Source organism: Siphateles boraxobius, unplaced genomic scaffold (genome assembly GCF_051911475.1).
Source record: "Siphateles boraxobius isolate OS27281-9 unplaced genomic scaffold, OSU_SipBor_1 41, whole genome shotgun sequence".
NCBI lineage: Eukaryota > Metazoa > Chordata > Actinopteri > Cypriniformes > Leuciscidae > Siphateles > Siphateles boraxobius.
Genome location: NW_027509042.1, coordinates 43684641 through 43711780, shown reverse-complemented (window position 1 = coordinate 43711780; position 27140 = coordinate 43684641). Strand labels below are relative to the sequence as shown.

Here is a 27140-nt window from a genome sequence, read left to right as displayed (position 1 = left end):
TAATAATAATACTACTACTACTACTACTACTACTACTAATAATAATAATAATAATAATAATAATAATAATTAATTCACTTATACCTTTAGGCCTTTATGTTTTCTATCTATCTATCTATCTATCTATCTATCTATCTATCTATCTATCTATCTATCTATCTATCTATCTATCTATCTATCTATCTATCTATCTATCTATCTATCTATCTATCTATCTATTGCGCGTGCTCTGTGGCGCTGGCCAGCGCACGCGCGCTCTCGTCTAGTCATTGGCGCGCTCTCATCAGCAGAGTTCACGCGCATTCTCAGTGCGATGGGAGCCTGTGAGGAGGATGGACCCACGGCAAATACTGCGACTCTTGGTCGTTTTATCGGGATTGAACGGAGCGTGTGATGGTGAGGATGAAGTGTTTGTTTGTTTCAGCATTGTTTTGTTTACAGGTGTGTGTCAATTTGGTTCGTTTAACTGTGTTTTAGTCGCTGAACGTCTGGCTTTTTAACAAAACAACAACATGGCGCTGGGATTTAACAACGTTAGCTACTGGCCCCTTAAACTCTCTGCTTTTTCACTCGTTTTATCTCTTTCTCTGTCAGTAGCATGAATACGTGATGTGATTTAAGTTATATTTATATATGTGAATAGTTTAAATCACAATAATCCAGGATGACAGTGTTTATGTTGGAAACTCATAAAGGTGAAGGGCTAGCATGCTAACCGGGTAAATTAGTTTAATACGTGGCTGTAAATTCGGATAAAAACGTCAGAAAATAGTAATTTAAGATTTCAGATTTAATTTGATATGCATCTGAATGTGATTGTTGAACGACACAAAGTTAAAAGACTTCATACACCCTGCATCGCCATATTTGACTCATTCAGATGGGTTTAATACTGTTTAAAAACAGCTGTTAACATCTGCAGTATACTTTTCCTTTTTTGTGTTATTTTTAAGTGAATTAATTTGGGGTTATTTGTCTCTTTGCGTGTATGAAGTATTAATAAGAGGCTTTATAATTAACACGATCACAGTGTCAGTTTACAGTAAACAACATTTTTTTTTAAACCATGGAAGATTATTTTAAACTTGTTTATTTGTGTCTGAATGAGATTTTTAACTATCAGATAAGCCTTTATAAACAGATATGCCTTGACTGACCTGTTGCACATTTCTCAGACATGATTACTACTGGAAATAAGTTCTTCCAAATGTTTATTGTGATTCATTTGTTATTAATGTGTTGTATTTAGGAAGTATGAGGGAAGGAATATACGGACTGTATACGTTTTTTACATGTTGCTTCTGTAGGCTAAGTAGTAGAGAGAAACTCAGGATCTGTTCACTGTAACTGCTGTTTAAAACCAGGTATGAAACCACATGTTAATGGCAGGACAGGAAGAAGGTGTGTGTGGTCTGAAGCTTGAAGTATAGGTCTGCAGCTTTCCTTTGAATGATGATATGGTTTTGAGTAACAATAACCTTTGAGCACAGGTTATAATAATAGTTGGGTTATGGAGCCAGTGTTATGAACTTCTTCAGTAGGACTGCGACTGGAATGAATGGGTTAAATCTCAGTTAATTGTGAAGATTGGACAAGATAAGGATATGACCGCACAGTGACCCCATTTCTCTTGGATATGTCTGTCTGACTCTTTCTATACACGTCATATAGAAATACAGTTAGTCTTTGTCTCTGTAAAAAGGCCCTTAATGTTTTCTGCATATTAAAGGCTACAGGCTTGAACATGCACACTAGTTTTTTAAGAGTTCGGAGTTTCCCCTAAAGGTTTAATAAAGTGCATCTATCTTTCTGTGGATCTATTGATCAATATGCCTTTTGGAGAGAAGGATCTCTCTATATTTTTTCCTTTTTTTGTGAGTTGTGAAAATACTATTCTGTAGTTTTTCTTTTGCTATTTGAGCAAATGTGAACATAAATAATTGAGTCTCTCATTCCTCGCTATAGAAGTTTACCCAACCATGACGACTTCCTCATCTTAGAAACCCGGAAATGTGAAAAGGGTCAATTTTTTGCATTTTTTGTTCACGTTGTACTGCAATGTTTCCCTCTGACTTAATGAAAAACATGTTGTTACTCACCAGTTTTGCACAAACATGGATAACATTAGTAATCCCCAGACAGCAGCTAATGCTATTTAATCTCAATTTATAACAGAGCAAACAGAGATGGTGTATCATATTTAATGAGAGAAGTGAAAAGCTTATATGAACACAAAACTGAAGCGTGCGAGGGATTACTCTGCTTAAAGGCCATGTTGCAGGGTTAATTTTTCAACGAATTTGTGCAATTTGCTTGTTGGTAATAAACATTTAAACACTTATCCATTGTATTTTATGTTGTTGGGTATCACAAAACGGAATATAATACGAAAAAGTAGGTACTATCTTACAGCGGTTTGCAACGATTCTCGTTTCCCCCACAATGCATTGCATTACGTCAACTTGGGGAGAGAATTTACCAAAGACCGCCTTGAGAGCATTGAGAGTGACTAGAGAGAGACGAGTAGTAGACGAGATTATTCAGATGGCAGATTATAGATAAATACATAGATATAGATAGATATATAGATAGACAGACAGATATATATATAGATATAGATAGATAGGCTAGTATATGCGGCAACTGCACATCCAATGGCGCGGGCGCCTCTGACGTGCGACCAACTCTACGTTGTCAATTTACCTACTATATATTTTTATCTATCTAGCTGCTAGCTATCTATGCTAACGTTATGCTATCTGGCTGTCTGCCTATGTCTCTCTATACCGCCCACACAAGCACCTGCCAAACACAGCGACAGACACGACGCGGCTGCTACGTTTGCAACAACATTTTCACCGGAGTAAGAGATAAACGCTTATGGTGTGTTCACACCGAACGTGAATAGAGCATCAAATACGCGTCTAGTCAGACGCTTGAACATTCGCTCAAATTAGAAAAAATTCAACTTGCGCGGAAGGCGTTCGCGGCAAACGAGTCGCCCAATTCGCGTCATTCGCGTCTAATCGCGTCTTTGCATTGACTTTGTATGTAATCTACTCGCGCAAATAAATACATTCGTGTTCGGTGTGAACACACCACACCCATATAGCTAGCATGATGCCTTCTATTTCTAGATTACAAAGACAAAGTTTACCAGTACTACGACACTATGACAAAGGTTACCGGTACTTATCTGAACTAACGTCATAATCACTGCCACTAGATAAAAAAAAAAAAGATTTTACACTCGGTGCTATTCAATGACAGTAAAAAAAAATGTGTGTCGTTATTGTGCACTGCTGCTCGTAGACTAGCTCCAGCGCTCATTGCTGCGTTGCTAAATGATAGCAACTCACCAGGACACTTCACCAACTCTCCACTCATTCTCCTCGGACCATGCATTTAATTGGCTTTAACGTCCATCAGTTCTTGGCAATTCCTCATTTGCCCTCTCACGTCTGGCAGGTTCGAAATTATACGGCTGCGGGCCATCATACATGTTGGCTCTTGCCACCTCTTCCTCATCCCAGTCAGTCGCCATATACTAGACTGAGGCCACCTTTCCTCCACTTCTCCCCAACGTGACGTCATCACCGTATTGCGTTACTACCAAAAAAAAACGTTACTACCAAAAACGCAAAAAAATGGTCTTTAAGACCATTTTTGAGACATTTTAAAAATGATATACATATCTTGAGTGATTTATGTACCCATTAATCGACAGTGGTGGTTAACCTGCAACATGGCCTTTAAAATACAAGTCAATAATAATGAGCAAATTTAAAAAATGTACAGAATTAGTTTTTGTCACATCTGTCAATGGCAGGCGAATATAATAAAGTTATTATTTATAATATCAATTTGTAATCTGCATTTTATAAAGCCAAGGGGTTTTCATTGTGATTAGGGATGTGCACAAATACATGACACTGATTGTTTGGTTTGACTTATTTTGAATCACTAATGTCTCTTACATCAGTGAGGGTCTTACATAGCAATTTAATCTGCATATTAAATTGTAGTTCAGTTTTGTTTATCCAATTTTTACTCCCATGTGGCAGATGGTTTTGATAAATTACATCACATTACTGTAATATTACCAAATGTCTTTGTAAAATGCAGAAGTAATGAGGTTTTCCAATGTTCAGTAGTCAACATTTGAAGGGGATTAAAAAAGTTCATTCAAAAGTTCAAAAATTGTCCTAAGACAAGAACAAGTAGTTCAAAATTCATGTAGAACTTTGATGAAAGGTTTGGATCCACTTCAAAGTCATAGTTGTATTACTATTTAATGTGTACTACTCTTCACAGTTGAGACAATTTATCTCTCTCCTCAATGAAGTGTTGTGGATTGAGACTCAGGCGTGTAATTTGCACCAAACGAAGTGCGTATTAGTCAGTTCCAAAGTGTAATTGGCAGAAGCAGGAAGATGTGGTTCTATTCGAAAGTCATTTGAGTTTCAGTCTCTTACGTTATAAATAACAAATTCGTCATGATAGTGCAGCAGTGCCACAGTCACCTGTCAGATCTCAGACTGGTAATAATTCACGTGTGATATTTGGAAATAACATAATTTTTATTTCAGATGGACAGGGGAAATAAAGTGGCCAGAGTTTTGCAAGAGGATAAAAATAAGCAAATCATTTTCTAAGGACATTATCTGATCTCCTCAGCCGCTGGCATTAGCAGGTCCTGCTTGTAGATACGCAGGTTTAAAGATGCCAGAGCAGAGACAATTTCACTGGTTCTGAACAGCCTTTTCTTTTGTGGAAACTGGGCTAGATTTTTTAAGTCTACCATAAAAACACTTAGCTAGAGTTTTCTCAGGGTGGTCACTTTTGAGAAAACCACTTTTCTCCATGAAAAGTAACATTCCTGCATGCCCATTTTCTTGAGACCACCTGGATGTTTCACAGCACTACTGAGAACAATGTTCTTTGAATAGATGAGGCAAACCTTCAGTTATTCAAACACTGATCGGCTGCACCAAAATCTCAACAGGAGTGTGTTTAGGCCTGCGTCACTGGACAGCATTGCAGGCATTGAATTCCAATGAATTCACAGCTTGATAATGACATTTAAAAAAACATGTTGAAATTTAAAATGATTAAATTCACATTTATTTGTATAGTGCTTTTCACAATACATATTGTTTCAAAGCAGATTTACCGAAAATGCATGTTAAGCCTGGTTCACACGGGACGATTTTAAAATTGTCGGCCGATTTTCCAAACCTGAGAGACCCCACACACGGCGATAAAAAATCACGGATCTCACAGTTTTGGTCGTACAGTGTGTGGTGCGCAGCCACACGGCAAAATCAACACATCACACACGAACCGATTTGACTCCCGAGCATTCCCAGGTCAGACGGAAAATCTCGCAAAATCCCTCGAGATCAAACGTGACTTCACAGTAAACAATCATGGCGGACGAAGACGATGCAGTGGCGATAGTTTGTAGTTTGTTTTTAACCAGTTTGTCCATCTCCGACGTCCACCGGACTATTCCGCCGGCTGTTTTGATTTTGTTTCCCGTTGCTTCCTCTGCGCCTCGTCACCTCGCTTTCTGATTGGCTACACGCCACAGTCCACAGGCTGCGTGCTCGTTTGTCCCCGGGGGACACCACACACGAGGAGAAATCGGGCCAAAAAATCCAACATGTTGGATATCCCCGATTTGAGATCAGAGCGGTCCCGACATCCTTCCGAGCAGACGAGAGCAGTCTTAACACACCACACACGGCAGGAATATCTGATCAGATTATTTTACGATAATCGGAGCATCCTTAAGATTGTCGGAAGGGGTAAATCGGGGCTAAAATCGGCCTAATTATCCTGCCGTGTGAACCAGGCTTTAGAGTGATCAGAGGTGACTGTCCAAGTTATGCATTTCAGAAATATACATATACAAATCACACAGTTAGCTAATAATGTATTAATTTACACAATGCATAAGGCTAATTTAAGACAGAAACAATACGCTCATTGAAGTAATAAATGCATGTTTGTTAACAAATTATTAGGATATATAGAAAACTGTAGCATTGGTGCATGTTGATTTAGAGCTTGCTTCATCTGAAGTACTTGCAGGAGCAAATTATGTCTTTTGATCTGATGCAGCGGTGCAATTTATTGACAATATTTGTCTTTTCAATTCATTATTTTTATCAGAATGGAAACTAATATACTGTCAACCAGAACTTGGTTGACAACATGTGTCATTTAGCATCAAATCACTGTTGATGGGAATGGGGATCTGGATATTTGTGTGTATTAGTCATGCCTTTTTCATGGTTTCCAAGTATACCATGAACTGAAATGAGCACATTGTGAATGTTATAGCTGTTTTCTTTAGACTTAAAGCGTGAACTTTATATTTATGCCACACTAAGACAGTCATATGATGGCATATGGTATTTGTGTCTAGTATAGTTTAGAAACCTGGCTTACGGTGCAGCGTGACTTCTCTTGCTTTACTGCTGGTTGTTAGTGGCCAATGCGAGGAACCCCATGATCTTCTGGATTGTTGATCTAGATAGAATTTTTTTTAATCAATATGATCAAATAATTTTACATGAATGCAAGTGGATATACCTTTGTTTTCCTGCATGTCTGATGTGCGAGTCTCTGTGTTTTATTTTCCTAATGCACGGAAATCCCAAATTATTTAATTGTCCTTTGAAAATAAAATAAAGACCGTAAGCTATTAAAAGCTTTGCATGGGGTCTGTAGGTCAGGATATACAAACTCTTGATCAAAACTGTGTATTTCCCTTTTGGAGAATGATACTGTGCGCAATAATCAGCTTTATCCAATTTCACTACGTCTTAAGTTCCTAATTATCCCCCTTAGGTCTCCGTGATTAAAGAACAGCTTATTAGCCTGGCTAATATTCCAATCCGGATATGAATGGTTTCCTGTTTTCAATCCGTAAAGTCCCATTGATGTTTTCCATATTGTTTTGCCAATTGGTATTGCATCATATTTTAGTTATACAATTAAAACAATTTTCAAGCTGAACATAAGACGAAGACTTGATCCGATGCAGGGCATTTCAGATTTTCTGTGCAGAATTAACTATAATATAACTAATCAAACAAATGTTGCAGTAAAGTTTGTCTTATCTTTTACTCTTTTAAAACTCTTTGTAAGACCCGGCCACTTGACTTTAAATTACCAACACTGAATAATAGTGTCTCATATTTACTAAACATGCTGTTTATGGATGTTCTGTTGTATCTATTATGTTTTTGTGTGGTGCATTAAGTGATGGATTTCAGTTTTTCAGTGAGTGAAAATATGCTTGGAATGGATTGGAATACTAGTGTACAATTTACACAATTTACACTGTAGCCTATACGGCCTACTGTTTTTCTTAAATAATATGAGATATGGCATATAACAAACCTTACAGACAGCAGTATGATCATTTTCACATGACTTCACTATTGTGTATGTTTAATTCAGCAAGTGACGTCTAGTCTAGAAAATAAAAAGTCCTATTGTTAGTCTAATTTCCCCCTAAATATCTGATCTAATCAAATAAGGTTTCAGGGACTTTAGTTTGGAACTTTATTAGCATTTTACCTCAGTACATGTGCTAGTACAAACAAGTTCATGTCAATTTGAGAGTTTGGTATTGTGAAGCCAGTGAGGTCATTCTCAAGAGATTAAGCTTATGATTTACTATTAGTTTTAACTGTACTTTTATTTACTACTACTTTACTAAATGGATCTACTTTTTGTTTTCTTTGGTGTGTTTTCCTTTTTATTACTTTCAAATTGGTCTAGAGCTCTAGAATGAATAGAAGCAAGAAAAGATTTTACGCTGGGCATCTTCTGTGACCCAACACGGCACTAAAAGTTGATTAGCATACAGCAGTAAACAAATCGTCTTCAAATTAAATTCCATTTATTTAATTTGCAGAGTCTTATTTTGACATTATGCAAAATGATTAATTGCATATAATAAATGTTATGTGATTATATAATGATATAATGATTAATAACATACAGTAAAAAAAAATGTTATACCAAAATACTGCAGAGTTTGATTGAACTGTGAATTCAACAAAAGATATGGGATTTGTTTTCGCCTACCTGTTGGTTAACCTAATTATTTTGCAATCTTTAAAGCATGATTAATGAGTTGCGTTCTGTTATTGGCATTTAACTTTTTATTTTATTTCATCAGAACAGACCTCTGATTCATCATTGTAAACCATAGTCATAAACTGCAAAATCAACCACAATGACAATGCTGTAACATCTGTAAACCAGTAGTTTCATCAGTAGTTTGTAGCCCAAGGGGAAACTCCCACAGTGATGGCATTTCTTTTTGCGTCACATTGTATGAATGAGTGTAAATAACAGGAAATATGCCTCTGCACTTGCCATCCACTGGCACTGATATGATGAAACGTCTTCAGTGGAAAACCAAGCTAACATGCTAAATTTCTACATTGCACAACGACCTACATCCATGCAAACTTTGACAAACACGTTGATTAGTAAAGTAGAAATCTCCCACACTGCTTATCTGATGCTGAAAGCGGAACATTTAGAAATGACCTGGCCAGTACGGCAGGAGTATTGTAAAACCAAATCCTCTTAATGTGAATTAATCAAGGCTTAATTTGTTTAATCACTCTGTGTTTTGGCTTGAAATGGTTCCTGTTGGCATGAGCTGGAGCTGTGTTCTTCAGTCACGCCATGAACGCAACACGCTGCAGCCTGCATTCAGCGCTGTCAAAACCGAGCTGTGCCGAGAACATTTTGGACAAAATCTCAGCCGGTTTTTTATTTTTTTTTATTTCACTTCATACTTTCTAATTATACATAGCGTAATTCCTCAAATAAAAACCAGGGCCTTTATTTACCTGAACTGCAGAAGGTAACCGGATATTATTTGAAGCAGACTTTTATTAGAGGCAGGCCTTTATTTCTTATTCCATCTTCTTCATAAATAATAAGATTGGGCCGATAGACGATGCAATCATCTATCGCGATGGCTGACAGACATCACTATGTTGATGTTGAGACTGCATCGCGATTCGCCCGCCCGCCCTGTTTCCATGGTGACGCGTCATGCTTGGCACGCACATGATTCACCACAACCAAAATAGCGCTGTATGACAGATGTAGCACTTTTTTTTCTAAATATTAACAAACTTGCTTAAACTTCCAAACTCCGATTCTCAAATACATGTAAGAGAGTTTGAGAGTCTGTCGTTTAAAAACCTTTAACGTTATAAATGATCTTGATCTGTAACGTGACGTAAGACGTTTGTTTGGGCCGCAGTTCAGAGATTCCTGTCTGTTGGATTTATTACAGCACGTGAATTCATCAGTTTCTCACGAAATACATTAAAGTAAGTGGCCGATGAACTGGGAGAAGAACAGAGTAAACTTAATAGTTACTTGCAAGTTGCACTGTTATATGAATAAAACACCTCGGCAAATATATTTGAATGAATTGTTGCCACTTCCATAGACACTATTGTGTATTTTACAAACTATAAATTCTACTATAAATTATATGTATTTAAATGTCTGAAACCTAAAATAAACATGATGTGGTTAAAAACACTTGAGTAGTTGTGACAAGCGCTGAAAGTCCGTCTTTAGCTCAGCGTGAAAGCACAGTTTTAATCTGGCAGTTATGTCACGTCAGAGCTGGCCGACATCGATGATGAGATGTAGAGGAAAATATCAAGAAAATGAGTATGTTACGTTATGTCATTATATGAAAAGGCACAGGAGATTAACTATCAACACTAAATTTTCCCCGGCCTTAATTTGAGACCGGCCTTTATTTGTCTGTGTTGACACCCCCACCAACCCCCCCCCCCCCCCCCCCCCCCCCCCCCGCCACTATCAGAGGCCCGGTGTTTAATACCGGTTTTTATTTGAGGAACTACTGTATGTCACAAAACAATATTTCAATAATAACTTTGTGTAGGAGCTTTACCGGAAAGGGAATCAAGTGCCAAATGAAAGTTTCACATCAGCAGCTCTTGCATAACTCCTTTACACAATTATTACCTGACTGCCGGTAATTAGTAGAGCCTTCTTTTAGAGTTCTGTAGCATCTTACTTTTTACCATGGAAAGCTCTAATGTTAGTCATGGTTTCCTGATCTGTATCTAAAACCATTCAGATCCTCTGATTCTTGCAATCAAACAGGCTGTAGTATTCTTTTAGATTTCAATATTTTATTCTTTTATGGTTTTTATAAATGTGATATATTGTTATGATTGGCTCAGAGGAGGACAGAAATGCTGAAAATAAACAGGTGTTATTTAAATGGTGGTCGATTAAAAAAGAAATCCAATATACGTACTGTAGGAAAGATCCAGAGATGGGTGAAGATGGTCAGAGAATTCAGCAAGTGAGTATCTTTAGTAGCGCTTAAAAAAGGATCAATTTGAATACACTTTGTGGAGATGGTTTTTAGCTTATATATCGCTTTTGGACTATCAGCAGCACTTTAAAACCATTTCTGAGAAGGTGTATATGTAAGTTCACCATTCATACTCCAGATGGAAGACTTTGGAATTTGTATTTTTTGGGGTAGGATTTTCTTTTTCGTCTTGCACCATGATCTTTGAAGATGAAACGTTACATTTAAAGTAGGGGTGCGCCGATCCGATACTCAGTATCAGTATTGCTCCGATACTAGCAATATTTGCCGGATCGGGTATCGCCAGACGAGACCATCCAAATCCGATCCGATATTGTATATAGCCTACGTATGTTATTGTTATACAACACAAAAGGCACAAAAACATTATAAAGCACTATAATGTTTTCGTGTACTGTATTCCAAGATTTCTGAAGCCATTACATATAGTTTAATGTGAGGTACAGATTTAAATCGTTAAATTAATCTTCACCTAAGTGCTTCCCTCCGCTGCGGCTGTCAGTCATTCTCAGCACTCAAACAGCGCGTCGCGCTCGGGTAAAACAGTCAACACGATGAAACTCTCTCCAAGATGAGTCAATGTTCCTATTATTATACTGTAGATATGTAGATAAAGGTCTATGGTTTGCATAAAAGGACTTTAACGTGCTGGAGTTTCACATGTTACTTTCAACCGGGTGTCTGTTAGATCACAACACAACTCCTCAGTGATCACAACACTGGAGTAGAGAGCGATATAATTGCTCTTCACACGCACATTAACTGAAATTTAAAACTGTTAAAAGGCTCAAACTAACGAATGAATAAATAAAGAAATATATGTATATCTTACTTTTGTGTTTTGAACTTTTCAATGCGATGCGCTGCGCGCCGTGACTCCATGTTGCTTCGAGCGCATCATTCTGCGCACGGGATGCGCTTAAGGTTTCGTGACGCTCTGAATTGGAGCCTTTCATATTACAATACTTTTGCGCAATGGCAGTTTATTGATAGCCTTAGTTGTTCTGTCCAATCTATGTATCATATGTTGCTGCTTCATTAAAAAGTTGCGCTTAAAATTTTTAAATAAATGTATTTTAATTATATAGTATGTATTTTCTCTGTATTGTTTTACAAAGTAAGGAAAATAATGTTTAAGTCAAGCTTTGATGCCTTTAACAAAAGAATAATCCCAGTCTCTTCCCCACAGTGAGGCATACAGATACAGTTTATTAGGTAATTTGGCACTGTTTTCTTTAATTATTATTTTAGTATCGGATCGGTATCGGCCAATACTGAGTCCCAGGTATCGGAATCGGTATCGGAGGCAAAAAAAGCGGATCGTGCCACCCCTACTTTAAAGTTCCATATTGTAGAAAACTCATCTTTAGACTTAGTTTCCAGTTAGGGTTGTGCCGATAGACGATAGTATCGTGTATCGACGATAGTCAGAGATATCGCTGATGGAAGATGCCTTTGACGATATCAATACGATAATTGGCTCGTTTTAGCATTAATGTATTAAATTATTATTATTATAAAGCTAGTATTGTTAATAAATTAATATTAGGAACTACAATTAATTTGCCTTGCCTAAATTCATAATGACATTACCACATAGTCTAACACTTGCGAGGGCAATAACCCGGGAAATAACCTGATTTAGCCTAATAATAAACACTCCACCTTTGCTAGCAAAATAGAAAACGATTCTCATATATAAAACGAAGTAATAAAACAAGCAAATTAATGAGGAAATAAGCAAGTTAATAATCAAATAAGTAATCCCCGCCCCCTCACGATAATATCGTGTATCGCCGATCTCCCAGGCTGACGATAGGACGATATGAAAATGGAGCTTATCGCCCAACACTATTTCCAGTGAGTTGTGGAGCTTAAAGCTTTTTTATGAACACGTTGTAGTTCTTTGGTTTATATCTCACCATATCAAAAATGCAGTTTTGCACATCTCTATAAAATCCTGCAGCCTATCGCTCAGCTCTCGATGCTTAAGGCAGCTCAGATGAGATGAGACTGTGGACTGCAGGTGAGGGACGTCTGGGGCCACTTTGGTTCGTCTACATCCTCCATTTAAATGTGTTCTGGTTCCAGTATGATTGAATCCTCTCTGTCTGGCTGCTCGTAATGGACAGACCTGATGATTGGGTTTTTTAGCCATAAAAATATTCTGGGGAGGTTTATGTTGTCCTATGTGATGAAACAAATGTGGGACTTTTATTTGTGTATTTCATCAGAAGTTGATTGGATTGTGAAAAGGGGGTGTTTTTTATACCACCATAGTTTATTTTATCTGTTAAATTCACATGCTCAAACAATGACAAATAATACATATAAAACTTATACAAAAGTCAAATAACGATAAACAATTGTCTCTGTCTAGTCTGCCACTGGTTTAAACCTTTTTTGAGATTCTCCCTGCATAAACGGGCATGATGCTGCTTTATTAACAGTATATGACTATTGATCCCTGTCACCTCCTGCTATTGAAAAGACTTCATAAATAATAGGGCTGTTCTTGGTTTAAGATTTTCTACTTGACTAGTTGCTACTACTTGCATGTTTCAAGTGATACGCCATATTTGAGGTCAATGAATGATATTCATTGACCTCAATTTTCATTTAAGCGATTAGTCAACTAATCATGTGTTTATATTAATAAGGCATAAATAAAATGAACATAATTGCCTAATGCCGCCCTATATAACACATTGCCTAATCAGCGCTCAAACATACGCATAAAGCTTGCCACAGCGCACCGGCATACGTAATGATTTTTAGTGTGTTGTGAAAAAACAGAAGGAGACTGTTTAAACATTTGAATAATTTATTGATAATGTCTGTGTTTTCGGCTGCAGAGATAAAGTTGACGATGCTGACTCATCATCTCCGCAGTAGTGGACGTGCCTAATATGCTGATGACATACTCTGAGAATATTTATTTTCCATTATCTGGTTCATTTAAAAGCAGACATTTCAAGCTTTCTATAAATATATTTCTCATGTATGTGACTGTGAGGCAAGTATACACTGAGCTCCGGTTCATTTTCCTGATGTGCTCAAGTTCACTGAGACCCAGATGGCAGAAGTGCAACTTTTTGTTGTTATGAGTTTACAGAAATAAAAGTAGACCCTTTACAGTTCACATAACTCTTATCTGTATGACCAAAAATTACAGAGTATTTTAGAGTATTTTAAAATTTTAAGTTGAATGCAAGTGATGTATGTCATACAGTAAGCTCTCTCCACACATGCTATTAAGCGCCTGATAATAGTGAACATTTATCTAGGTTAACATTAGAGCGAGCTTTCTTGTAAAGTTCCTACTACTTACATGTTTCAAGTGATAAGCCATATTATAGGTCAATGAATGATAGGCGAATGTTTGGATTTCCTGGCTTTAATGATCTGTCCGTCAGTGCCTGCGACTAAATGACTAATTCAATTTTGGTAGATCAAACCTCTTCTAGTCGACTAACGGTAAGTCGACTATTAGGGGGCAGCCCTGATAAATATATTATTTCATGTAATATTTTTATTTGATTCTCTCTGCAGCTCTGTTCTGTAACTGCACTACACCACACTGTGCGAAGGATGATTTTAAGTGCGAGACCAACGGGGCGTGCGTGGCCTCCACCTCTGTCATTAAAGGACAGGAGCAGCACGTGCGGCTCTGCATTGAGAAAGAGAAGCTGGTTCCTCCGGGCCAGCCAATCTACTGCCTCAGCACAGAGGGACTGGTGAATACACACTGTTGCTACTCAGATTACTGCAACAGCATTGACCTCAGAGTACCAACAGGTGAGCATCAGTACATTACAATACAATTTTATTTATATAGCATGTTTAAAAACAACTGGTGTTGACCAAAGAAAACAAACAATAAGATAGAAAACAAAAGTAAAGCAAAATAAAGAACAATAAAATGGAAAAACCTATGAACTAAGGTAAAATATTGATAATCAAGATATATTGAAAGCAATTGAAAAAGGATACGTTTTCAAGGTGGATTTAAAAATTGACAACGTTTGGGCGGATCTGATGTAGGGATGCTAACCGATGACCGTTTGACCGATGATTGACCGTCTCAACGTTAACCGCTCAAAGTTGTTGGTAGTCGGTTAAAAAAAAAAGTGATCTCTAAATTAGGCTATTATAGACAGTGGACTAAACACTACTACAGTTAGCCATCTCATTCCAAGATATTTTTGTGTGAAGTGAACAAATCCCTCACACTCAATTTTTCATAACTCGCCTGTTTGTACTTAATAAACCAATAAAAACATTTGGCGCGAGGTCACAGCGTTTGGGTTTGCGCGCTCACAAGGTTTGCGAAAAGTAAAGGCTACGGGCTAAAACGCTGGAGGTTAGAGCCAGGGCAGACGACAGATGAAGCGTGCAAAGAAACGTAGTGTGTGGGACCATTTCACCAAAAAGAATGACACAGTAAGTTGCAACTTGTGTGATACAGTGCTTAAATACAGTAGTAATACTGTAGAAATAAATTACATCTACATTTCAGTGGTAACAGATAAGGTGATGATGATCATCATCTTTCTTTATTATTGTTCGCACTAACGTTACCTCAAACTAAGCGGAGTCTCTTCGGAGCTGTCATTTTCTTAAATGAGCCGCTGCAATGTTTCAAATGAGCTTCTAACACTAGACTAACGCCTTTATTTTCAACGCGATCACCTTGTACCCAAACCATTGCGAAACTAAGGAGCCATTTGTCCTCCGATTACATACAAGCTCCTCGGCGCCACGTTTGCGGGACTCATGTTTCGCGCTGTAGGGGATTTAAAAAAAGTGACGTGAGTGGAAGAGCGGCGCCGGGGCAGTGTGTGTGTGTGTGTGTGTGTGTGTGTGTGTGTGTGTGTGTGTGTGTGTGTGTGTGTGTGTGTGTGTGTGTGTGTGTGAGTGTGAGTGAGAGTGAGCGGGAGGCAGAGAGAGATGCGACAGAGTTGCGAAATTGCAGGCGTGGCTCGAAATGGCTGTTATTTCAAACAGTGTGGCATATTTTAAACTAATCGGTTAACCGGTTTCAACCGGCTACTGAGGCTCGGTGGTCGGTCAAGAAAATTTTTAGTTTTCGCATCCCTAATCTGATGTAAGCCGGAAGCCTATTCCATAACTTAGCACTATCACTACTATTTTTAAGTCTAGTTCTAGGAACAGATAGTAGATCAGAGTCCCCTAATCTGAGTGATCTTTACATCAGCTGTAATCAATGCCAAATTCAATCAGGACATTCCAGATGTCATCAAAGCAACTAATGCATTGTGTCATCTGTCAGTGACGAACGAACTGGGTGCAGAACAGGACTGGGGGCCGGTGGAGCTCACGGCAGTGGTGGCGGGTCCGGTCTTTGTGCTGTGTGTGCTGGTTCTGCTGGGTCTCTTCCTCTTCCAGCACCACCAGCGAGCTTACGGCCACCGGCAGAGGCTGGAGGTGGAGGATCCCAGCACTGAACACATGTTCCTGGCCAAGGACAAGACCTTACAGGACCTCATCTACGACCTCTCCACCTCAGGATCTGGGTCAGGTTAGTATCGCAGGAGAAAAGGTGCTGCATGCTTTGTATGATGTATTTATGCATGTATGCGACAGTGTTATTTATATTCTATTATAGTTCTGATTAATATTTTGAATTAGATTTTCATTATCTTTTCAGTTTAGATTTAGTTTTTAGTATACCAGACAAAGCTTAAGCTAGTCACAGACTAAAATGCATGTTTAAGGAAAAGCCACTTGCACTGATATGTCTTAAAATATGTCAGTGCCATTGCTTTGTCTCAAAATGCACACCAGTAAAGTCCCTGGATGACGCTTAACACCACTGCATCTCACGCTTTACACCACTGCATCCGACACTTAACACCACTGCATCTCACGCTTTACACCACTGCATCCGACACTTAACACCACTGCATCTCACGCTTTACACCACTGCATCTCACGCTTTACACCACTGCATCCGACGCTTAACACCACTGCATCCGACGCTTAACACCACTGCATCTCACGCTTTACACCACTGCATCCGACACTTAACACCACTGCATCTCACGCTTTACACCACTGCATCTCACGCTTTACACCACTGCATCTCACGCTTTACACCACTGCATCCGACACTTAACACCACTGCATCTCACGCTTTACACCACTGCATCTCACGCTTTACACCACTGCATCTCACGCTTTACACCACTGCATCTCACGCTTTACACCATCTCATGCTTTACACCACTGCATCTCACGCTTTACACCACTGCATCTCACGCTTTACACCACTGCATCTCACGCTTTACACCACTGCATCTCACGCTTTACACCACTGCATCTCACGCTTTACACCACTGCATCTCACGCTTTACACCACTGCATCTCACGCTTTACACCACTGCATCCGACACTTAACACCACTGCATCTCACGCTTTACACCACTGCATCTCACGCTTTACACCACTGCATCTCACGCTTAACACCACTGCATCTCACGCTTTACACCACTGCATCCGACACTTAACACCACTGCATCTCACGCTTTACACCACTGCATCCGACACTTAACACCACTGCATCTCACGCTTTACACCACTGCATCTCACGCTTTACACCACTGCATCTCACGCTTTACACCACTGCATCTCACGCTTTACACCACTGCATCTCACGCTTTACACCACTGCATCTCACGCTTTGCATTGCACTTGGTGATGTAAGGCTTGGATGCCACTGCTCGGCCATGGAAACCCATTCCATGAAGTTCTACTCCTAGTTCTTGAGCTAACTAGTTCTTGAGCTAATCTGAAGGCCACAGGAAGTTTGGAGGTCTGTAGCCATTGACTCAGCAGGTAGTTGGCAAATTCTGTGCACTGTGAGGCTCAGCATGCGCTCTGTGATTTTACGTGGCCTAGCACTTCGTGGCTCAGTTGCTGTTATTCCCAATTGCTTAGACTTTGTTATAATTTCACTAACAGTTGACCTTTCTTAAATGGACTTAAATGGCACAGGTGGCAACCTATGACGGTACCATGGTTGAATTCACTGAGCTCCTGAGAGTGACCCATTCTTTCACAAATGTTTGTAGAAGCAGTCTGTATTCCTAGGTCCTTGATTTTATACAACTGTGGCCATGTAAGTGATTGGAATACCTGAATTCAATGAGTTGGAGGGGTGTCCCAAATTTTTTGGCAATATAGTGTATATGTCTGTATTTGGTTAGAATGATCAACGCTTCAAAAACATGTCGTCTTCACCGAGTGCTTAAACAGATACACACGGGAGAGTTTAAAACCAGGCGTCAGTGGATCCCATAGACAACACTACTATGTAGTATGCGATTATTGCGATATCAGATCCAGCACAAATCTTCTGAAATCAAGTGGTGCTTTGTGTGAAGAACAGATTAACATACTAGTATTTCACTGATAATCTTCTCCTCCAGCATATTGCTGTTTTATAAAGCCTCTCTCTCTCTCTCTCCCCCTCTCTCTCTCTCTCTCTCTCTCTCTCTCTCTCTCTCTTTGCTGCAGGTCTGCCGCTGTTTGTCCAGAGGACAGTGGCCCGTACAATAGTGCTGCAGGAGATCATCGGTAAAGGGCGCTTTGGGGAGGTGTGGAGGGGGAGGTGGAGAGGAGGAGACGTCGCGGTGAAGATCTTCTCCTCTCGTGAAGAACGCTCCTGGTTTCGTGAAGCTGAAATCTACCAGACCATCATGCTCCGCCACGAGAATATTCTGGGCTTCATTGCCGCCGACAACAAAGGTAAACTAATGAATATGCAGTAGAGCTGGGACAATACATCAATGCATCGTGAATCGAGAAATGATTCGTGATCGATTCTGAGATTTTCCGAATACTTCGCGATTCTTCTCTCTCGAATGAGTCTGAGCTTAGTTTTTAACAGCAGATGTCACTGCTTGCTTTAGAAACAGCCGTACTCTGCTTGCTTCCAATGCCTTACACACACCACTTGAACCTATAAAATGATAATTCATAAAGTTCGAAAAGCGAATTACAAGGGTGTTTGTAGTGGGCTGTTTACATTAATCTCACGTCATAAAAGGTGCAAGTACATTCTTAGGCATTTGAGCGTGCGGTTAAAAACTAGCCTAGAGCGCCATCTGCTGTTAAAAACTAAGCTCAGAATCGATTCGAGAGAGAATAGCAATGCATTCTTAAAATATTGGAATTGATCCACGAATTGCAATGAATCAATTTATTGTCCCAGCCCTAATACGCAGTGCATTTTAATACTGTATGATGTTGTCATCTGGGTATAATAATGTTTAATTGTCTCTGTCACAGATAATGGCACATGGACTCAGTTGTGGTTGGTGTCAGACTATCATGAGAATGGATCCCTGTTTGACTATCTGAACCGATATTCAGTCACCATCGAGGGCATGATCAAACTGGCGCTGACGGCTGCCAGCGGCCTGGCACATCTGCATATGGAGATATTGGGCACTCAGGGTGAGTACGTCATATTATTAGATGAAGTTTATAGAAATTAGTTCCAAGTGAGCTGCCTTATCTACAGCTAACGTCTTACACTGCCTCTACATCAAGGGGCAAGACTTTTATTGTATTATAACTTTGTTCTTTGTCATGAAAGTAGCTGTGAAAGTTGGCTTTCCGTTAAATTGCAAACATACTTCAAACATGCAACATGTTGTGAAGCGGTACAGGGCTTGACTTTTTCCCAAAGAAGCTCATGTGCTTCTAAGTGGAAAACTTAGGGGTGCAATGAAATTTGATCAAATAATGTGTGTGTGTTTATATACATGTTAATATGTGTTTGTAATAATTATACTGTAAAACATATTGTGCCAAACCTAGTAATAGTGCCTGTAATTTTAATAAGACCTCAGTTGATTCCAGGAGAGTCTGACATTAGCATTTCTTAAATAACGACTTTAATAAGAACGAACAAACATATAGAGAGCACACAAATATTGGGTGCAATAATCAATATTTATTAGGCCTTTTCAGTACTAAATCAAATATATTTAAAATCAAAGTTTCCCTTGACTCCATCTGCAATCTCTGCCATTCTGGAGTGGTTACATCATTGAAGGATTCTTGCTATGCCAACTTAGGCAGCATTTTTTTTTTGAGGCCCACTGTCATGATGCCTAAAAATGTTGTGTATGTATTTTTGCTCTTAAGGGTGTGGAACAGAGATATTGCGATCCCTCTCTGACCAGTGAAAAGAGTTTACCAGATGTGTGTGCGTACATGAATCTGTAAAGGTTGTTTTTGTTGGCAGGTAAGCCTGGCATCGCTCACCGTGACCTGAAGTCCAAGAACATCCTGGTGAAGAAAAACTGCACGTGTGCAATCGCTGATCTCGGCCTGGCAGTTCGTCACGAGTCCGTCTCTGACACCATCGATATCGCCCCCAACCAACGTGTCGGCACTAAGAGGTACGCCTCACATTACGTGGCAGAAATAACAGCCAAGAAAAACATGTATACAAACACACGCGTTACGATAATCTGACCCAACACGTCTAATAATTCTGTCAGTGGTTTCTTCTTTATGTACTTTAAAGCCCAAAGAATACTTCGGTTTCTACTAGAGATGCACCGATGTATCGGCTATATAAACTGAAGTATACTTTGGGCTTAAGTAATCCTGCTTGTGTTTATGTCTGTTTCTGTTTTGTGTTTCAGGTACATGGCACCTGAGGTTCTAGAAGAGAGTATAAACATGCGTCACTTTGACTCGTTTAAATGCGCTGATATCTACGCTTTAGGACTCGTGTACTGGGAGATCGCTCGCCGCTGCAATGCTGGAGGTACTTAAATGAATCCAAACCATTTTTACCACATTGTTTATGATAGCCATTGTTCTTATTAATGTTCCTCTGCTGTTTCCCTTCAGGAATTCACGAAGAGTACCAACTGCCCTACTATGACCTGGTGCCCTCCGATCCATCCATAGAAGAAATGAGGAAAGTTGTATGTGACCAGAGGTTACGACCCAACATACCGAACTGGTGGCAGAGCTATGAAGTGAGAGACATCACAACAACCCATGCTACTACTAACTGACCCACATATGTCATTTTGATGTTAATATCATGATGATTTCCCAATGAAATCTTCAAAATGTATGTTTTTTTATAGACTAACAAGACATGATTATGTCTTTGTGGCCTTTTCCATGAGGAAGGTGCAAAATAGTGCTTGAAACTGTTAAATAAGTCCAATGAAATGAGGTGCTTGTTTGTCCACCTCAGAAATAATAAAACAGTTATTATTTTGAGCATTTATATACTCTGAATAACTGCTTTTGTTCTTGAAAGAAGTCTCTTCTGCTCACCAAGGCTGCATTTATTTGATCAAATATACAGTAAAAATTGTTATTGTGAATTATTTTTTACAATTAAAAATAGCTCTGCCCTACAAGGGCAAAAGACCTTAACTCGCTAGAGTGTGACACTGAGAAAAATGACTTTTTTAGTTAAATTTTTAGTTGTCCCGCTAAATGAATTATAGGTAGGACACTGGAAATCTGGCAGTTAGATGTTTTAGTAATGAAAATTGTATTGTCAGCAAAAAGGGAGAAGTCATGCCAAGGCAAAAGGCAGTAACCTACACATTATCAATATTTGGTTGCTGATCCATTAACAAAATCATTATAGTAACATCTGTATAAAATCTAGTGATCATGGCTTTTATTTTGTATGATTTGCAATTACTTACAGACATCTACTTATTGCTATCCTGTGCTTTGGTTGAATTCTGGTGGCATTATTAATTCATTAGACATGACAAAATACCTCAATAGCGGTAAAGAGTATCTTCAATTGGTACAGAGTGGCATTTGACTCGCTAAACACGCATTCAAAATTATCCCGATAAAACAGATCCTCGACCCGGGGACTGGAATACAGTATATCCGTGTTCGAAGGCGTCAAGCTCCTGGTACGTTCACCACGAGAAGTACGAAGTACGAACGCAGTGCTTTCTCCCTTGAGACTCAGTGTGGGCAGCGCATTCTGGACTACCTAGATGACCGATGCATTTATAGCACAACCTTCTGTGTTCTGCGTCTTTTCAGTATGTGGTGGTTTCAGCTGTCGGGCATATTATTGTGCTTGTGCACTTCGCTCGTCCCGCAGATTTATTCCAGGTGCTGTGATTGTATGTATAACCTGCTTGTAACAGCTGGTCTGATGTTGTATGCACCAATATACCCTTGTTGCTTCATTATTATCACTCCCTGTGATATATTAGTCCCGCATCGGCTCGACCGTTCAGCACCAGTGAAGTTTTGACACTCTGCCAGCTAGTTGCATGATTGTTTCAACCAGGTCCAGTACCGGAACTGGGTTAGGGTTTACTTAGCTTTAGTTCTTTGTTGTATTCCCCTGCTACGGCATGTGTAACATTTTTCTGTTAACTCTGTATATGTCCTTCGCGATCGATATCGCACGTTTGTCGATTGAGTGGGTTCGTTTGTGCAGGACAAAGTTCTGAGGACATCAGAAGTTACAGGGACTGATGGCAGCTGTATGATGACAGGCTACATCGTCATTTCAATTTTAATGGAGAGTAAAATGAAGGCAGAACACTTTACAATCTGATTATTTGATAGAACGTCGGCACAGTAACTTCATATTGATGCACGGCTAAACAAAGGCAGAGTACCGTAACTCAATAAGAGCGGTAACTGGTGTTTCGGTGTTCTGCCTTGGTTTCTCATGACCTTTTGGGAGTTACTGTTAAGACAACCCATTTTTTTCTCGAAAAAAACAATGGAATTGATTCAAGATACGTATCCACATGATAAAGGAGGTCTTGAATGTGCCAAACATATCAATAACTAATTTTCGACCAAACACTAAGTTACTGTTTTAACTATGTAACTATGTAAACTATGTTTACTATGTAAACCCCTTTCACTTGGTACAAGGATTAATTCAATTTGAGGTGCAAAGGTACAATGACTGTAAATTTTTTGGCTGATGCAGGTAAATGTTTTGTAAATACCCACAATTTAATGAATGGTTGCTCCTGGTGTCTAAAGTTGGACCGCTCATACTATCTTTATCAGATGGGTGGGGAGGTGTTGGTGGTGGGATGGACCCCTAATTATAAGCTTCTGCTTCTTGGGAGTCCTTTTTCACAATACAATACAATTGTTTTCCTGACCAGTTGTTGGTGCAGGTTACCTGAATCATGGTGTACTATAGTAGTAGCTGTAGCTGGAATTGTAATTGCAGACTTGGCTGCTGAATAAGTATTATATTTTGTAACTTGTTACGTCTGTAATATGTTACCTCCAACAACTGCTCCTGATGTAGCAATAAATGTAATGAGTGGCATTGTGAAATAAAAAAATAAAATAAAAATATATATATAAACTGTCTTTTACCTTTGCACGGCAAAGCTTTTTTCTATATGAATATATGAGCAGAGTTAATTTATTCCTTTGATCAAAGCTGAATTTCCAGCATCATTACTCCAGTCTTCAGTGTCACGTGATCCTTCAGAAATCATTCTAATATGAGGATTTGATGATCAAGAAACATTTCTATTTATTATTAATGTTGAAAACAGTTGTATTGCTTCATATTTTTGTGGAAACCGTGATACATTTTAAGTAGGATTTTTTGGAGAATAGAATTTTTATTTGAAGTAGAAATCTGTCTTTACTGTCACTAGTTTATCAATTTAATGCATCCTTGCTGAATAAGAGTATTTATTTAAAAAATGATCCCAAAGTTTTATCTTTTATTATTTTTTTATTTTTTTTATTTCACATAATTTAAAAAAAATAAACGGGGTTAAATGATTGAGCATAAGCACATATTTGATTATTTAGAAATATTATCAGACATTTGATGTTTAAAATGTGCCAGTTGTCATGCTGTGCAATGTATCTCTAATATAAAAATGATGTGGGTAAACTCAGTCTCGTATGCGTTTGTTTCCCGCCAGGCGCTGCGTGTGATGGGGAAGATCATGCGAGAGTGTTGGTACGCCAACGGCGCTGCTCGACTGACGGCTCTCCGTATCAAGAAAACCCTTTCTCAACTCAGCGTGGACGAAGACATGAAAATCTGAATGCAAACACTACCTTCAGCAAGAGAGAGAGAGAGCGTAACACTCCTAGGAAAGATGACGTGTACAGACATGCTACCACTCTAAACTATCCTGCCAGTTTAAAAACTATTTCCGTCCACTCTGTTGTGACGGGGCCTACCTCACCCCACCGCCAAAACTACTGCTAGCGTCTCTCCCTCTGAAAATACTGACACACATCACTACTACCACCCAACTCTGTCATGTGACTTTCATGATTTCTGTTCAAATCAATTTTCCCCAAAGATCATTTTCCAAACCCTTTTAACTTCTGGTGAACACAGTCGCTGTGATGCGGGCTTTTTGCTTTCAGTTTAGCAGGATACCTTTGTTAACCAGCTTAAGCTCTAAACTAGGTGGAATACTCAAACTACAGGTTTAGAGCTTGTAAACTGGGTTAATTTGGTTTCATGTGGACTGATGGCACTGCTAGTCATGTGTTTCCTTGTCTTAGCCAGTGTTTCATAGCCACGTTAAAGCTGTTAGCAAAACAACCTTATTTGCACTTTATTACGGAGGTTTCATGAGCGTGCGTGGATTATAGCCATCTTGATTTTTTGGATCACACACTGGCACACACGTCTATTCTTACTACTGAACGGTACGGATGTCTATTTATTTTAGCTTGTAGATCCTTCATATTGTCCTTATTTTTTTATCTCCGTTAGATTTCCTTCTCTCCTCCATGGGCAAATAAAGCTACTGTACATAGTATATTTTTTAAAAGTATGGAAGTGTAAATAGCATACCCTTTTTTTGTTTTTCATTTCCGAATCCTTCATCTAAGCTAAAGTGTTGGCATCTTGATCGTTTTTATACGTCCCGGGCGTTGGACAGGGTCATCTGAGATGTGAAGCTGTGCGGGTCACCGGTCCGTGAAACCCAACCAGAAGTGCTGGGTAGCGTTTGTTAAAGTTTGTTTTTCATAGCTAAACCTGTTGCTTCTCACTGTAGCATTAAATGACACTAAAAATGACGAGGACACTGATAATTACGCACATTTTATTAGTTGAGGGGACTGTTTTTTAAGGAACACTGTTTTGTAAGGAATAGTTAATGCAAACATTAAAATGGTCATCATTTATTCACCCTCATATTGATCCAAACGCTTTTTTCAATGCAACCCAAAAGGAGACAATGAGCAGAATGTGCACGCTGCTCTTTACCATGAAAAACCAGAACACTGTTGTGCTATAAGTCCTCTGAATTTATATGGACTAGCCTACATCTATGATGCTTTTTAGTCTTTTTCTGAGCTTGACACTCCCAGAATCCATTCACTTTCACTGTAAAGAAAAGCGCTGCATGAGCATCCCTCAGTTTTCCTACTGACTGCAACGGAAGAAAGGTTTAGATCAACGTGAGTGTGAATAAATAATGACAGGATTTTAATTTTGGCATGAACTATTCCTCAAAGGCACAATGAATGCTAGAGGAAGTAGATCTCATTATTCATGCACTGGGCCTGTAATGAGAAACAATGACTTGAAAATGTAAGTTGACTTGAAAAGTTGGGCGTTGAAGCCTCTTTACTCCTAATACACTGTATTTATGACTCCAAATTTCCTCTTATATTACATAGATACTACTGCCCTTCTGTTCCTCTCGCTTCTGTATGAAATATGCAAGATGTAAATATAGTTTCTATAATGTATGACCTTTTTTAATAATCAATTTTGATTCTGTAGACAATTGTGTGGTTGTAGCTAGGTGTATTTTATTTAACCTGTGTTGTGGTTTGTTTTTTAATGTGACTCGGTTCAGATTTAATTCAGGTTTAATTTGTATAGCGCTTTTAACCGTAGGAATTGTCTTGAAACAGCTGTACAGGGGTTTGGGTCTGTGGTCTTTCATTTTATTATTGATTTTTATCTCCCAATGGCTCACAGACGTTTCAGGATTAATGTCTAGAGTATGTGTCTGATGTTTGACAATCGAAATAAGTACTGTTATTATCTCATTCGTCCATTTGCAACAATTCAAAGTCACCTTACTCTATTTAATGTGTCCAGAGAAAGCCAAATATGATTGCATAGAGTTGGAAGATGGTTTCTTTAGACTTTATTTTTCCATGTTATTTTTTTGTAATATTGATCCAAAAAGGACAAATTTCCATGTAACACTGGATAGATTAGTTCTCAATACTACTGAGAACTATAATACTACACTGGCACACGAGCTGCTGACCGTCAAATCTGTCAGGATCGTATGGAAAACCTTAAAGAATTTAGAATAAGACTTCTGGATGGACCTGCATTTGTTTCTCCTGTTAAACGAGAGTTTGTACATATATTTATAGCTTCCAGAAAGCGTTTGGGCTCCAAGAACGACTCGTCTCTTTCATCCGCTCGCTGTAGTCGAGACATCCGTCGCCTGGATAAAACATCCAAGCAATGTGATTTAGGATGTGCAAACAGTCCCGGTCCTGGTTTATCATAAGGAAGTTTCCTCTATCCTCTGACCTCACAGCCTACATGTATAATCTGCCTGTATTTCCAAAATCCACATGGACTTTTCAGGAATTTTCAGTTTCCATTCATGTACATGGGTAATTATTAAATGGTAATAAACACAGATTTTCCTACATTTGTCATGTTCATTTTTGTTTCCACATGGTACTTTAGACCTGTAAATATGGTGTGTTATTCAAGATTCCAGCAGTTGTATCCATGTAAGTTTCTAGTCATACAAGACAGTAGCTTAGATGTTTATTAAAAATTGGTTGAACTGGTATAAGGGGAATATGAAGATAATGCATATAAATATAAATGCAGTGAACTTTCCTGCGCTTTTAGCAGTGATGCCTAAAATAGTGATTTTGTTCTATACTTAAAGTCTCCTTGTGGTGAAAATCAAGCTTTTAATGTTGTTTATATGTCTAAGTGGTGTTTTTAATATGCTTTAAGTCAAACCATGTGTAAATTCATAAGTCGACAGCATTGCTGAATCTGTTCTCCTTCAGCCTGCGGTTTGAAATCGCTGGTGTTTCTGACGTCACAAACTACCTTGTAACCAATCAGATCAAGGTGTGATCGTCAACGAGTGGATCTCGGAGCTGAGTGAGTGAGTGGAGGCGGGGCCTTTTGCATATTCATATAACCTAAATGAGGCAAGGGTGTTGTTACATTCAAGCTGTTTTAAGACATGAAGATTTTTTTAGGGCTCAATGGAAACCTGTTTTAAAGATGTAATTTTGGGGATCAAAGATGAGTTTTAAAAAGGATAACATTGACTAAAGGGGGACTTTACGTTTGACACATTCACAGCTAAATCACAGCCTTCAATATATCCCAGATAGCACACGTACATCACAGAGACATCTATTTGATGTGCGTGTTTACATCTGGAAGACGTAATTTTTAGAGTGTTTGCTCATCTGCAATAGGTCTGTAGGACGTTTCCTGTCAGATGTCAAATAGACGTTTAGAAAATGTCTTTAAGATGTCAGTTTAACATACATTCTAAATCATTACATCTTAAAGATGTCTATCAGATGTTAGTAAACAGCAGATGCTTTTCCAGTTTTTCTGTTTCATATTACTTGAACCTGATAAAGAGCTGGGGCCTCATTTATAAAACTGTGCGTAGGATCCTTACTAAAAGTGTAC

The 27140-nt window shown here is 38.8% G+C and overlaps 1 protein-coding gene across 1 annotated transcript; it reads left to right on the top strand.

Annotated features, from left to right (window-relative positions):
- Nucleotides 1-280: 280 nt before the first annotated feature.
- Nucleotides 281-26118, top strand: acvr1bb (activin A receptor type 1Bb). Its single transcript, XM_077199867.1, has 9 exons — nt 281-396; nt 13982-14227; nt 15723-15971; nt 17969-18199; nt 18743-18910; nt 19707-19863; nt 20113-20237; nt 20324-20454; nt 23389-26118. Exons 1-9 carry the CDS (start codon nt 333-335, stop codon nt 23512-23514), a joined length of 1497 nt encoding a protein of 498 aa, XP_077055982.1. The 5' UTR covers nt 281-332; the 3' UTR covers nt 23515-26118.
- Nucleotides 26119-27140: the final 1022 nt, after the last annotated feature.

Bases quoted from the DNA above. Each gene is read 5' to 3' on its own strand.
- acvr1bb (XM_077199867.1), top strand. From the start codon at position 333: ATGGACCCACGGCAAATACTGCGACTCTTGGTCGTTTTATCGGGATTG. The intron at 19,864-20,112 runs GTACGCCTCACA...TTTGTGTTTCAG, and splicing joins CAACGTGTCGGCACTAAGAG to GTACATGGCACCTGAGGTTC. The intron at 20,238-20,323 runs GTACTTAAATGA...GTTTCCCTTCAG, and splicing joins TCGCCGCTGCAATGCTGGAG to GAATTCACGAAGAGTACCAA.